The following is a 15,874-nucleotide window of genomic DNA, read 5'->3' as shown; positions in this document are numbered from 1 at the left end:
CTGGGATTACTGGCGTAAGCCACCGCGCCCGGCCTGGAATCATAACTTGTATCGACCGCCAGACACACAGGGAGTCAGTCTCACAAGACAACATGATAAAAACACAAAGCACAATATAAGGCGTCAGACTGGAGAGGCCACGGCCATGATTCCTAGCAGGGAATCCTGAAGAGCCACTCATTTTGTTCTTGCCAGACGTGTCCTGAATGCTGTCCCTTTCCAGACCTGGTTCTTCAGCTTTCTCTTCAATTCGATAAGTTTCTCCACATCTTCACAACAGAGGGAAGACCTTTTTTTCTTGTTCGTGATAACTAGAGTCAGAGTCTGTTGCTTGCAATGAAAAACCATTACAATACAAAGATGGCTGAATGATAAGCTTGACCGAATGCTATTATATTTTACATACTTATATATAACGATAATATACAACATATTACAATTAATAAGCTTGGTTTAATGCTATTATAGAGAATGCACATTCTTTCCAAATCCCCATGTAACAGGAACAAAACGATATCTTTTTTTTTTTTTTTGATACGGAGTCTCACTCTGTTGCCCAGGCTGGAGTGCAGTGGTGCGATCTTGGCTCACTGCAACCTCCACCTCACGGGTTCAAGCAAGTCTCCTGCCTCAGCCTCCCGAGTAGCTGGGACTACAGGCATGCGCCACCATGCCCGGCTAATTTTTTTGTATTTTTAGTAGAGACGGGGTTTCACCATGTTGGCCATGCTGGTTTCAAACTCCTGATCTCAAGTGATCCACCTGCCTCAGCCTCCCAAAGTGCTAGGATTACAGGCATGAGCCACCATGCCAGGCCAGAAATGATATCTCTTAGGTAAGACCACACACACACACCCCACATACAATCAATAAACCCCCAAAAGTAGAAATAAACAGGCCACAGTATAAGACATAATAAGACAAAAAATAGAAATGAACAACAAAACATATCCAATCATATTCACTTGTGAAATAAAAGCTGAAATTATACAAAATTTAGGAAAGATTAACAGGAACATTACCTCTATGATAATCTGATATAATGAACAATAAAATGATTCTCAGAGGGAATTTTATAGTCATAATGACATTCATTAGAAACCAAAAAAGACGGAGAAAAAGTGAAGGAAGTAGTCAATTCAAAAAGCTAAAAAAAGACAATAGAATATATCAGGTAAATTTTTTAAAATGTAAAATAGAAAATGAAATAAAAAATAGTAAAACCAAAAGTTGGTCTTTTTAGAAGAAAAAATATTCAAAATTATGAATGAGAAAGGGAGTATAGAATTATTTTCAAAATCATGAAAGTATGTTTTCATTATGAGTCAAGAATGCCTACTTAGGCAAGACACAAGATCAAGCACCATAAAAGGAAATATTGACATATTTGACTCTGCAAGAAAAAAAGAGTTAAAACGTTTGAGAAATAAAAGACCCCATAAACAAAAACAACAAATAAGTGAACATGCAGAAAATATTCGTTACATATATAAGGACTAAAAACTATACTTGTAAAGAGCTACTTTAACAAGAAAATCACATACACAACCAATTTTATTTATTTCTTTATTTTGAGACAGGGTCTCACTCTGTCACCCATGCTGGAGTGTAATGGCACAATCTCAACTTACTGCAACCTTCGCCTCCTGGGTTCAAGCAATTCTCTTGCCTCAGCCTCCCGAGTAGCTGGGACTGCAGGTGCACACTACCATACCTGGCTAATTTTTGTATTTTTAGTAGAGACGGTGTTTCGCCATGTTGGCCAGGCTGGTCTCAAACTCCTGACCTCATGTGATCTGCCCACGTTGGCTTCCCAAAGTGCTGTCCCCAAATTTTTAAACACACAAAAGCTATACAAAGTTAATTCTTAGAAAAAGAATGGTCAATAAACATTTGGAAGAATGCTCAACCACAGTAGCAATCAGGAAAAGTTTAAAGCAATAAGATACCATTTCCCCCCCCATGAGATTCAGCTTAGAGACAGGGTCTTGCTCTGTCGCCCAAGCTGGAGTGCAGTGGCACAATCATAGCTCACTGCATCCTCAAGCTCCTGGACTCAAGCGATGCTTCCTCTTGCCTCAGCTACCCCCAAAACCCCCCAAAAGCTGGGATTACAGGGACATGCCACTGAGCCCAGCTAATTTTGTTTTTTTTTTTGTTTTTTTTTTTTGTTTTTTTTGACAGAGATGGGTGTTGGGAGGAGTCTCGCTTTGTTGCCCAGGCTGGTCTCGAACTCCTGGCCTGAAGAGATCCTCTTGCTTTGGCCTCTCAAATTGTAAGGGGATCGCAGGCCTGAGCCATCACGCCCACCCTCCCCCAAATTAAAAAATGTGAACATATGCAGTGTTGAAAAGGTGAGGAAACAGGTAACTCTCCCATACAGTTGATGGGGAATGTAGATTGATAGTATTTTTGGAGGACAAATTAGCAGTATGTATTACATTTTAAATTGTGTATACCACTTTAAATCAGTTATTCCACTTCCAGATATTTACCCTACAGAAATACTTGAACATGTACACAGATATATATGTATGCATAAAGATGCTGATTGAAGCATTTTTGGGGATTAGTAAAAAATGGAAACTTTCAGAAATGTCAATCAGAGGCCGGGCGCGGTGGCTCACGCCTGTAATCCCAGCAGTTTGGGAGGCCGAGGTGGGCGGCTCACGAGGTCAAGAGATCGACACATTCCTGGCCAACATGGTGAAACCCCGTCTCCATTAAAAATATAAAAATTAGCTGGGCGTGGTGGCGGGCGCCTGTAGTCCCAGCTACTCAGGAGGCTGAGGCAGGAGAATCGCTTGAACCCGGGAGGCGGAGGTTGCAGTGAGCCGAGATCACGCCATTGCACTCCAGCCTGAGCGACAGAGCGAGACGCTGTCTCAAAAAAAAAAAAAAAAAAAAAAGAAATGTCAATCAGAAAGAAAAGAAAGGATTACTAAGCAGTCATTAAAATGAATGAGTAAATCTGTAGTACATAAATCAAACAAGTTCCCAGATATATGGCAAAAAGTAAATTACTGAATGCAAATGATGTGGTACAGTGTCATTTCAGCATGTATCACATACAGATACATGTATACATAGGCGTGGAGGCAAGTGTGACATAGAGCCTTTCATTATTTACCCCATATATTCCAGTGTTGTTTTAATTAAGACAAAATATAGGTATTCGTGGGATAATTTTTTTTGTTTTTGAGACGAAGTTTCGCTCTTGCTGCCCAGGCTGGAGTGCAATGGCACGATCTCGGCTCACCACAACCTCCACCTCTTGGGTTCAAGCGATTCTCCTGCCTCAGCCTCCCAAGATGGGATTACAGGTGTGTGCCACCATGCCCAGCTAATTTTTGTATTTTCAGTAGAGACAGGGTTTCGCCATGCTGGCCAGGCTGGTCTTGAACTCCTGACCTCAGCTGATCCACCCACCTGGGCCCCCCAAAGTGCTAGGATTACAGGCATGAGCCACCGTGCCCGGCCTCATGTAATAATATTTAATTAAGAAAAAGCCGGGTGCCATAGCTCATGTCTGTAATCCCAGCACTTTGGGAGGGTGAGACAGGAGGATCACTTTAGTCCAGGAGTTTGAGACCAGCCTGGGCAACATAGTGACACACCATCCCCCACCTCCCGTCTCTACAAATAATTGTTTTTAAGAAGGATAAAGAAGAGTTTAGAAAGAGAGACATCAAACTGTGAGTTATATTTACCTTAAAAAGGAGAGAAAGAACTGAGATTTTTACTTTCCATTCTATAACTGTTAAACAATTAAAAATGGAAATATTATATGCAATTTTGTGAAAATAAAAATTTTAAAATAGGCCAGGCGCAGTGGCTCACGCCTGTAATCCCAGCACTCTGGAAACCAGAGGCAGGCGTATCACCTGAGGTCAGGAGTTTGAGGCCAGCCTGGCCAACATAGTGAAACCCTTTCTCTACTAAAAATACAAAAATTAGCCGGGTGTGGTGGCAGGCGCCTGTAATCCCAGCTGCTACTCAGGAAGCTGAGGCAGGAGAATCACTTGAACCCGGGAGGCAGAGGTTGCAGTGAGCTGAGATTGCGCCACTGCACTCCAGACTGAGCGACAAAGTGAGACTCTGTCTCAAAAAAAAAAAAAAAAAAAAATTAAATCATCCTTATGAAAATACTTTTCAAAGACAAATGAAATAGACCCCAACAATGTCTACTCTAGCAAATTTTCAAAGTCACAATAAAAATAAAATAGGATGACTCGGTGGTGTTTTACCTGGTACTTTTCCAGTTTTCCTTTTACAACATAATCAACAATGACTTCAAAAGAATTCCCCACTCCTTCATGGAATATTACTACCTTCGACACGGCCTTTCAGATCTGGAGTTCAAAGCATAGTTAGAATTAGAATTTCAGCAAAGAATCCAGGATTGGCAGGATATCACCAGTAGGGTGACTTTTTTTCTTTTCCCTAGCAACAGTAAAGCAGTATGTAGTTTCTCCCCCGGCCCAGACGGAGTTTCGCTCTTTCTCCCAGGCTGGAGTACAGTGGCACGATCTCGGCTCCCTGCAACCTCCGCCTTCCGTTTTCAAGCTATTCTCCTTCCTCAGGCTGCCGAGTAGCTGGGATTACAGGCGCCCCCCACCACGCCAGGCTAATTTTTGTATTTTTAGTAGAGACGAGGTTTCACCATGTTGACCAGGCTGGTCCCGAACTCCTGACCTCGTGATCCGCCCGCCTCAGCCTCCCGAAGTGTTGGGATTACAGGCGTGAGCCTCCGCGCCCGGCACAGTATGTAGTTTCTAACTACAATTTCAAAAACAAAAACAAAACCGCCCCCCCCCCCGCAAAAAAAACCTCAAAAAAAAAAAAACTGTGACACATAAATACACAACCTTAACTGTGTATTTTACTGGGATTGTAGAAAGGTATCGAATGGGCATGCAAGTAAGGTCGTTACGGAGTAAGAAAACGCCCAATGAACAGTACTTAATATGAATTCGACATCGTTAACACTGAGCGCTTGCTGTGTGCCAGCGCGCAGCATAATTCGAAGCAGCATGACTTTGCACAATGACATATTCTACAAGTCCAGTTTCCTAAGGAGTGCCCTTAGGTTACATATAACCTAAACGTGAAATGTAAAAGTACATAAAGGAGGTATAAGGTTAAAGGGGAAAAATTATAAATACCAGAAAAAATTGCATTGTATTATTTTGATGGCTGAAAAATGGGCTCGACCCTGCATGCACGCGTTCTCCATTGAGCTCGACAATATGCAGTATTTTGTTTCACGTTATGTCGCAGTCTTAGGGAGGAGTGAAACGTGGAACACGACTTCACATCAAAAATGCACGTTGCAGAGGCATTTTTCCTTCGGGGACGCCGGAAGACTTCGCCACACGCGCGCCCTCTCCGCGGACACCAACGTGCTGACGCATGTTCATTAGCGAGCTGCTCCCTCCATTTTGTCCCCAGTCTCCTTTAGGCGAACTGCGCGGTTCTATGTTAAAGCCACTTAGTAATGAAACTATAAAAGGGAGGAAGTGGGGTGGGCGTGGGAGCCCCGTTTGCGCAAGGCAGGCGCGGGGGACTAAATGGCTGCTGGTGCAGAGTGGGGCTGCCCCGGCACCAAGGGCTCGTCCCGTGGCCGGAAGGACAAAGGACACTTAGGGGACGAGGGCCGCCGAGCCAGCGCGGAGCGCCTTCCGGGTCGGTGGGCTGGGGCCGGGCCGACCCCCGCGGTGGGGCCCACCCCGCAGGACAAAGCAGCGGCTCCGCGCCCGCCCTCACCACCGCGGCCCCGCCCCTCGGCGCGCGCCCGAGGCTCGTGCATGTGAGCACGCGCGCCGGAGACGGTTAGAAATGGCGGTTGGGGCGGAGCAGGGGGCTGGCGCGGGAAGCGGGGCTGTCTGGCTCGGTTACGCCCCCACCTCGCCAGGAATCTAGGAGCCGGTTTGTTTTCCGAACCCTTCTCCTTCCGCTCTCCCGCCCCTGCAGGCTGTGTGCCAAGCTGGGAAGAAAGTGTGACCCGTTCGACGGAACAAAGGACATGACAGCCCGGCCCCGTGCGGCCACTGCGGAGCGTTAGGAACGTTCCCTAAAATGGCGGCCGGCGCGTCGGGACAGGGCGGGAGGCGGCGGCGCGTGGGGGCGGGACGGGGAGGGGCGGGGCCAGCCGGGCTTCTGTTTCCGCGACCCCGGCGGTGCAGGGCGGGTGGAGTCGCGGAGTAGTCCTCATGGCCGCCGCGCCGGAGCCCGGTGAGCCCGAGGAGAGGAAGGTAACCTGGGGGTCGGCGAGGCGCGCGCCGCGGGTGGGCGGTGGGTAAGGACGTTCTCCGCGGAGCTCCTAGGCCCGGAGCACGTGTCACTGGCTTCTCTGCCACCCATGGGCTTGAAACTATTTTAACTGTTCCTAGTCCTTATCCCAAGCCTCCAACATTTTAATGTAAGTGGCCGGGACAAAATTGACCAAAACTAGGGGGAGGAGGGGACCAGTAGTACTAATGACTTACTACAGGTCATTATGAAATAAGCTAACAATACTGAATCTTTGGCGAGAAAATTTTGCTGCTAAGGGCACTGCACTGTAATTTGTTAGTAAAGGCTAATAGTAGAGATTAAAGCTCCGTTGAGGACAGGTGCCTTGTCTTTAACACGTTGTATTCATCACATTTAACATAGGAGTAATTGCTGAGGGATGACTTGATTGTACTACGATGAGATGAAGGGTTAAGATTTCTTCCCCATCATCAGTAGCCTCCCTAGCTGGTGTCCCTGTCTCCATACTCTCCTGAATCCACCTTCCACTATTGTCCGCTGGCCCTTTCCAGCCTGTAAACTGGACAGTTTTCATTCCTCTGCCTAACATCCAGTCGTAGCAGCCCATCCTATCTCTTTAAGGATAAAACCCAAATTCTTGGTATAGTAAAGCTAAACCAAGCGCTCTCCCTGGAAGGGCTCCTGTGTTTCACCAAAGCTGACTTACGTACTTTCCCCATCTTCCCAGGCATCTTGTACGTCGTTACATTTATCATATTGGAAGGTAATAAATGATCTTGTCTTCCTCTTTTCCTGGGCTCCTTATTAAGAGCAGGGAACCTAATTTATATCCTCAGGGCAGAACAGGTATTCAGAAAAGAATAATGCAAGAGGAAAAAAGTTTAATATAAACTAGGGAGATCGTAACATTGGCTAATCACGAGCAAATATTTATAGAAGACCCACTGTGTGCTAAATGGCTCCTAATATATACTTAAGATATTCTCCCAGCTTGGAAATTCTGCTCACTTCTTGCTCTTGCTTGCTTCTCTGGTGGGCTTCCATCCAAATTTGGCCATGACATCAGATCATATGGTTAATATTAACAAATATTACATAAATTGTTTTCATACTTAATATCCAACAGGTTGTCAATTTATGTACTACTGGTGCCTTATCTGTTTTTACTGTCCCATACACTGCCCATCTGGAATAAGCTTAGTGTTTAAAAAAAAAAAAGATCTTTGCATACACACAGTAAATCCTAGATTCAGTTTTGTGATAAACACTGGAATCCTGAATGGGACTTTTGGTAGGAGATAACTGCTGTTTTTAAAGGTCATAAAGGTGGTTTAATCCATTGGAAATTAAAAAAAAAAAACTTAAAAGAGGATCAACATTGACCTATTTAACTGGCCCATCAGTAAGTAGCAAAACAATACTGTAGTTGTTGAAATGAAGATAGTTATAAGCCTCAAACCGAGCACAGTCAGAGGTGGGAGGCCAAAAAAACAAAAATTGCTCATGAAACAGTAGTACCTGTCAGAGCCCATCAAAAAGCTAATTAAATTAATAGAAGCTATGACGAATTAACAGCCCAGGGTGCTGTCAGAAAGGAAGCCTGTGGTTATTTTTTTTAAAGAATTTGTCAGTGATCATTCCAGCACAACCCAGGGAGGATTATTTTATTATAAGAATTAGCAAACCTAAAGTAAAAATGGGAGTTACCAAGCTGGCATACCTGGATAGAACTAGCCCCTGAAAACTGTCCTCTGCCACATTCTTGTCCTTTAAGAAACTTTAAAATGTGAAATTTGGTACATACAGGTAAATTCACATTCAGGTAAATTCTTAATTCACCCATTCCAAAAATATTTACAGAGTACCTACTGAGTATTAGACACTGAACGAGGTACTAGACTGATCAAGACAGGAAAAATCCCTTTAAGGAGCTGACATTCTACTGGGGGAATCAATAAGCAAGACTTCTACTGAGCCAGTCATGCAAAGATCCAGGAGAAAGGCAGCATGTGTTCGTTCGGTAATAACCATCTCGGCTTGTTAGAATGGCAAGGCCACTGTACCTGGACTAGTGGACAAGAGTGGGATATGAAAGAGCATGGGATCATGTAGAGCCTTTGGAGCAATGGTAAGGATTCTGAGCATAATCGGAGGCTACAGAGGACTTATCATAGTCATCTGATACACATTTTTATGAGTAGAATCAAGATCTGAAAGGTACTGTTGATAGATGGTAATTTGATAGGACAGGTTGAGCTTCCCAATTCAAAAAAAAACCTTGTCTTTTGATGTATCAGTTTCAGATTTGGGATGCTCAACCTGTATTAGCAATGAAGTTGGTGGGCAGTGGTCTGGCTCAGGATGTATTTAGAATGTGGATCCTTCCAGACTTGCTAATATATTTGACGTGGATTTGATGAAGGAATCAAGGATGACTCTTAGTTTTTGGGTCTGAAAATTGGTTGAGTAGTGTGCCATTAAGAGGAAGGTTTGGAGGTGAAAATATATTTTGCAAATACGAGGTTCCAGGTGCTTTTTATACATAAAAGTGTCATTCACTAAGCAGATGAATGACGCTGAAGCTTGGGAGAGATTAGGGTTTGATTTAGAAATCTGGAGTCATCATATAATGGCATTTAATTGAAAGCCTTGAGATACCTAGGAAGAGACTAGATTCCAAAGGAGTTAAGAGTGGCACTTCAGAATCAGGTCTGTAGAGGAGGGAACAGCAACAAAAATGTCAATGAAATAGAAAACCAGGAGAGGTATTTGAAGCCAAGTAAAAGTAAAAAAGTTTCAAAAACAAATGATAATTTGTGCCACATATGCTGAGATGCGGATTTAGACTGCAGTGGATGTCTTTTAGAGGTCTTGACTGGTGTCAAGTGAAGTTCAGCGGATAGATGCCTCACTCAAGTGAGTTAAAGGGAGAATGGGAGGTTTTAAGTAGAAAAGCACACCTACACTCAGGAAGTTTTGCCCCAAAAGGATGGTGGTTTAGGCGGCTGATGAGAGGAGAGGGGTGTATAGAGGATTTTTGGTTTTTTTTTTTTTGAGATGGAGTCTTCTTGCTCTGTTGCCCAGGCTGGAGTGCAGTGGTGCCATCTTGGCTCACTGCAACCTCCGCCTCCTGGGCTCAAGCGATTCTGCCTCAGCCTCCCGAGTAGCTGGGATTACAGGCATGTGCTACCATTCCTGGCTAATTTTTGTATTTTTAGTAGAGACAGGGTTTTGCCATGTTGGCCAGGCTGGTCTCGAACTTCCAACCTCAGGTGATCCACCCACTTTGGCCTCCCAAAGTGCTGGGATGACGGGTGAGCCACTGCACCTGGCCAAGAGGGCTGATAGTAAATTATTGCAAGTGAAAAAACTAACGATGCAAATGAAAGGGGTAGCTATAGAAGCCAAGCCCTTGAGTATGCAAGAGGGGAATCAAGTGCCCAAGTGGGAAGACTAGCATTAGATAGGAATAGGGCCAATTCATCCTTTGCAACCAGAGGAAAGACAAATAGGGGCACTGAAGCAGATTTAGTGGTGGAAAATCAACTGTCTCTGATTTGATCAGATCTATTTCTATACATTATTGACATTCTGGCTTGGAAATCTCTTGAGCTTTCCTTAGATTGATCAGGGTGAGCTGGTAAAGCTGCTTTTCTAAATCTAAGCTTAAAAAATGTCTGACATTTCCTTAATTTATTTTTAAGGGTTCCCGTTTGTTAGTGGCAAAGAGTTAAATCTTAAGTATGCAGGCTACTTAAGGAATAGAAGAGAAATGTTAAAGGCATGTATATTATGAACAGAATATTTCTGTATATAAATAGAATACTTCAAAGGGAGTTATGCCCGGGATCCTTTATTCATCTCCACTTCTGAGCATTTTACAGTTCAGTGTACTTAACTGTAAAGGTATACAGGCTCAAGTCGTTGCGTATTCTTCCTGTTTTGATAGAAATTGCAGGGATTTATGTACTGAATCGTATTACTCCTTAGATATGTGACAACTGGAAAGCTCCCCACCAAACCCTCCAGCCTTGGTTACTTCTTAATGATGTGGTTTGGCACAATGGAAATGTCATAGGCTTTGCGGTGAAACTGACTTCTGCCTCCACTCCTGCCAACACTTATTATTAGCCTCTTAAGTCCCCGAGCCTGTTTCAGAGGTAATCTCACACAGAGGCTAGAGAATTACAAAACATGTAGAGAGCCTGGCACTAATACCTACCTCCCCCACCAGCAGCTCTTAATTATGAGATCAACCACTATTATTTTAGACCAGAGTTTTGTTGGGGATTGGGTTTGTTTCAGAAGGCACTATTTTAAATAAGATGTGTAGCTTCTATTTAGATATTTGCCTTTAAAGTCAGCTGAGCTATTTTCCTATTGTTTGCAAATTTACTTTTATTAAAAAAAATAAAATTTCCTAAAGCAGTGTTTCCCCAATATGACAGTCATCAGAAAAAACCACCTAGAGTTTTCTAAACATAGATTCCAGTGATTCTAAATCAGAATCTGAGAGTGGGACTAGAAAATACTTAATTCTATCCTGTGGTACAAGCTGGTCTCACACTTGCATCTTTGCACCTAAGACTAGATCAAACTGGTACTAATCCTCTGACCCCAGCATCCCATCCTTGGGGAAATAGTCTAGTTTAGAGGTAGTCCTGGACTGGAGCGCTAGGTCCAGCATTCCTCACCTGCATAACACTACCCACATGATCATATGTCCCCTGGGCTCTCAAGCTGATAGGAAAAAGTCATCTTGCTAAATGAAATCCCCCAACCTCTTGGTAATGTGAAGAACTGTACTGCAAAGCTTTGAAGCAATCCTATGTTAGGCATGCGGGTGGGAACGGGGCCAGACAGGGAGAGGGAAAAAATGGAATAGAATGATCCGAGAGTAAATAATTTTTGCTTTATTATGAACCAAGTCACATTTTGTCTCTTCCAACAGATGCTTGAGCCAAAAAAGCAAACATAGGCAGAAATACAATTGAGAATATCTTCATGTTTCAACCTTTAATCTGACTTGCCTTTTACTATCCTTTCCCCATTTCTTCTAATCTCTTTTGCCTTACAATATATTACCTTCTAGGTATCACCTCATCCTATAGAATCCCTTCTAGTTTAATGTCCTGCCCCAAACAATACTAACCCATTGAAGATAACTATGAAACCTTTAAATGGACAGTGGTTCCTTTTAAAAGCAGCCTTACTGAAAATTTTATATACACTTAAATCAAGTAACAGTTACCGTGAGTTTTCTAAACTTTTGTGTTAACAGAAATGCCAGTTCAGCAGTGTGACTGTTACTTTTAAATGTCTGTCTTGCCGCCCTAGAGTGACAGACATCCCAGTTTAACATATTAGGAATAAGAAATACATAAATCCAATGAAGACTGTAGAAAAGGAATTTTAGCACTTGAAGGAACTTCAGTCATTTAACCCAACCCATTCACGTTATAGATTGAGACCATAGAAATAAAAGTAGCCTATAGGATACAAAAGTTAGCGGCAGATCTGAGATAAAAATCCAGCTCTTTGGATCCCCGCGTTTTTCACCACACTTAGCTGTCGTTCCCATGTATTACGAACAAAGAATCAAATATAATCAAGTGCAGCCTCACTTCACAGGCAAGAAAACAGACTAGAGTTTAATATATTGCCCATGTTTATCTTAAGGTGAAACATTTACTCTTACAACCACAGTTGATGTTAACCTAGTTAATAAAATATGAAAGGTAATTACTAGGGGAATTTTAAACGGCACTACATAAGCAAACATGACTCAAATTACTTTTTCCATTTCTGCTTCCCAAATTGTTGGAGTTACTGAAGCAAGCTATGCTGCTTTCAATTCCAATGATAGGCATATTCCCAAATAAACTCATTTAAAGAGCTCATAAAATGAATTCTCCTATTTCCAAGTCAGTTGATTAGCAAATTAAGATACAGCTCCAAGTTACCCTACTGCTTAAGGGTTTTCCGGTCCAATTTGTAAGGTTTTCGGATTTAAAGATTCAGACTGCATACCAAAGCTGGACAAAGACAATGCAAGCTGATTTAGGTTGTCATGTGGCACATACTCTAGTTTAAACCCTCAACTACAACAAAAGAAATGGTGTATTGTCATTTTTGCCAAAGCACCCCAAAATGAAATACTTTTCTTACTCAATCTAGGTTCTTTTTTTTCATTCTAGTCCCTTAAGCTCCTAGGATTTTTAGATGTTGAAAATACTCCCTGCGCCCGGCATTCAATATTGTATGGTTCATTAGGATCTGTTGTGGCTGGCTTCGGACATTTTTTGTTCACTAGTGAGTATCTGTTTTTTATTTCTCTATGTACTAAAAAAGCATTTCTCTACCTAATGAACTATTTTTTTCTAGATGGAGTAATGTATATAACATGTAATTATATTCTAATTGATTGTTATGCTTATTTTTGACAGGTAGAATTAGAAGATCATGTGATGTTGGAGTAGGAGGGTTTATCTTGGTGACTTTGGGATGCTGGTATGTTTGCTAAGTATTCAAGAACATCCATGATTATAGTAGGTTATCTAATTCAAAAAGCACATGCTCTTTTCAGAGCAGTCTCCCATTGGGAGATCCTCACCCTCAATGAAGAATCTTGATTTTTCAGGACATTTTCATGGAAATCTGTCTTAAAATGCTTGAACAGATAAATGCATATTAGACATCCCATTAAAAAGAAAGCTGTGGTTTTTACACTTCACTTAGGAAAGCCTCAACCATTTCCCTTACCCTAATACTTATTTCATCCCTGCTTATTCATATCTGAAAATGCTACTTTAAGAATGTGTTTACAACTACTGATGAGTGAATATAAAATATGGATGAACCTCAAATATTTGCCAGACCTAAGAGTATGATATGTATGTACTATATGGTTCCATTTATACATGAGCTATTTCTACAGTGAGCTATTTAAGGTGATAGAAATCATTTTATGTAGACATAGCATTATTATCCCGTTAAAAACGAGAGCAAATACTTGTTTCTTATAATAGCCAATGCTATCAGAAGACTTAAAAACTAATGGATTTTATCACTTTACAAATTGTTATGTAGACATCCTTTTTTTCCTAATAAAAAAAGAATGTGTTGATAGGTATTCTGACACCAAAATTGCCCAAAAATAGCACTATAAATTAGAACATATTTTTCAGTCTCAGGGTAGTAGTCATCTGTATTTAAGTTTTGTGTGATTTAGAGAAATTTCATAAATTAATTTCTGTAGGACTTTATATTAACAATTTATTCATATTCTTTTCTTCCAAGGTTTCATTGTAGGTATAATTATGCAAAGCAAAGAATCCAGGAAAGAATTGCCAGAGAAGAAATTAAAAAGAAGATATTATATGAAGGTACCCACCTCGATCCTGAAAGAAAACACAACGGCAGCAGCAGCAATTGAATAATCTTGAGCATAGAAAAGAAGTCAATGTAAACGAAGTTAAGATCAACCACATAAAACATTTCATGTGCAATAAGCTCTCAATCAAGTAAATAAAGTTTAAGTTGTAGTCATTTTTTTCCCACACTTGTATGGAATGAAAACTTGCCAGTTTATTCTGGCCCTGTGTCTACTGCCAGGATAGCATTCTTACGTGTTACATATAGTGGACTTGTCATCCTTAAAGTGTGAACAGAATTTATTGGCAGTATGGCAAAGAATTATAAAACCTAGTGTTTAATGTACTTGGAAAGAGTTTCCTTGTAGTAATAAGTATAGAGTTTAATGATAAGTAAACGTCCCTTAACAAAAACCTCAACCTTATTACTATCCCATTAAAAAACAGCAAATACTTACTGAGTTCTTGTAAGAGTTAATGTCATTGTAAGATTTAAAACTAAGGGATTTTATCACTTTGCAAATTATTTTTTAAATGCATTCATCATTTGACAGTGTTCTCTCATTTCTTAAAATGTGAGTCATCTTCCAAAAGAGTTGTTTTTAACTGCCCTAAACATTTTTGGGGAAGTGTGCAGGGTTTAAATTTTTAAGTATAATTAGTTCTGAATTTAAATATGCACATGGAACTTGTCTGGCAGACTGATGCAATAGAAAAACAACTGCAGAATTACTATTAATGTAAACAATCCATTTGAAAGTCAATCAGCTGCTCCCATTAAAATATTATTTAAAATACAATACCCACAGCATCTAACTAAATCCTCAGGATTTATTCTCCGGGAGAAATTATCCCTTTCTAGGAAAATGAAGTTATTTCTGGTTTTAATTCGTACAATACTTTAAGAAAATCTGTTAAATATAACAAAACACAAGCTAGATGCTTAAGAAATGCTTAAAGAAATATTGGGGGGAAGATACCAGCAGTCAACAGGATTGTGGCCATTACTGGTCCTATTATTTTGATGTACCATGGAAGGCACGGAAATCGAGCAAGGAAGGAAATATTAGTTATTTTGATCTACATCTTTTTCTAAAGAAAAGTGGAGCTTGCCTCCAGTTCAATTCACAAGAGCATTTTCCCTCCCATGCCCACCTTTTCTTGTGGCTGTCGCTAGGAAGGATTCAGAGGCTGTGTGGTTTACCAAATGCCTTAACTTAGCAGTGAATGACAACTGTCAAACACATGTTGAGGGAAAATTTTTACTGATTCACAAAAAGGAAGACAGTTTGCCCACTCTTAGTGGCACAAATCAAAGCTGCATGCAGTCTACATTATTCAAATTAGTCGTAACCAAATAGTTAAAAAATTCTGCCGGGCACGGTGGCTCATACCTGTAATCCCAGCACTTTGGGAGGCCGAGGCAGTTGGATCACCTGAGGTTAGGAGTTTGAGACCAGCCTGGCCAACAGGGTGAAACCCTGTCTCGTCTAAAAATACAAAAATTACTCAGGAGGCTGAGGCAGGACAATCACTTGAACCTGAGGTGGGGCAGGCGGAGGTTGCAGTAAGCCAAGATCGCGCCATTGCACTCTAGCCTAGGTGACAGAGTGAGACTCCATCTCCAAAAAAAAAAAAAATTCCATAGGATGTTCAACCATGTTTTCAGAGGCCGCACTGCATGAATGCGGGAAAATGTTGATGATCACTAATCAATAATCTGATATTTAACAAAATGTGGACAGGCCACTTATGCTCAGTTTTACCTTAGTTATTCCTTGGTATCCACAGGCCCAAGTCCCTTTAAATAAAATACCCTCATATTTCCATATAATCTACATACATTCTCCCATATACTTTAAATCATCTCTAGATTACTTATAATGTCTAATACAAAATAAATGCTATGTAAATATAATTATTATACTGTGTATTTTTGTTGTTGTTGCTTCATTGTTATTTTTTGTCTTTTTACCTCCAGTATTTTCAACCCACAGTTGGTTGAATCCAAGGATGCAGAACTGGAGGACATGGAGGGCTGACGTGTAACATACATAACATGTAAAACAGGTCCCTTCCAGCGCTAGCACACTGCAATTACATCTTACCCTGAATAAGAGAGAAACTCTGTCTTGGCTGGTAAAATTTCCAATGTCTTCACCAATAACAAAGCTCATTTTCACAGAAGTTTGCATAAACTGGAAACCTGGATAAAAACAAAGTTGTAACATATTTGGTTGGATTAT

The 15,874-nt window shown here is 41.2% G+C and overlaps 1 protein-coding gene across 1 annotated transcript; it reads left to right on the top strand.

Moving 5' to 3' along the window:
• Positions 1-5,940: 5,940 nt before the first annotated feature.
• On the top strand, positions 5,941-15,546 carry LOC100992118 (cytochrome c oxidase assembly protein COX20, mitochondrial). The gene is made up of 4 exons (XM_003807989.6): positions 5,941-6,254; positions 12,453-12,567; positions 12,702-12,765; positions 13,555-15,546. Exons 1-4 carry the CDS (start codon positions 6,213-6,215, stop codon positions 13,688-13,690), a joined length of 357 nt encoding a protein of 118 aa, XP_003808037.1. The 5' UTR covers positions 5,941-6,212; the 3' UTR covers positions 13,691-15,546.
• Positions 15,547-15,874: the final 328 nt, after the last annotated feature.

The sequence above is a fragment of the Pan paniscus genome, chromosome 1, assembly GCF_029289425.2.
Source record: "Pan paniscus chromosome 1, NHGRI_mPanPan1-v2.0_pri, whole genome shotgun sequence".
Classification (NCBI taxonomy): domain Eukaryota; kingdom Metazoa; phylum Chordata; class Mammalia; order Primates; family Hominidae; genus Pan; species Pan paniscus.
This window is presented reverse-complemented; position numbering and strand designations above follow the sequence as displayed.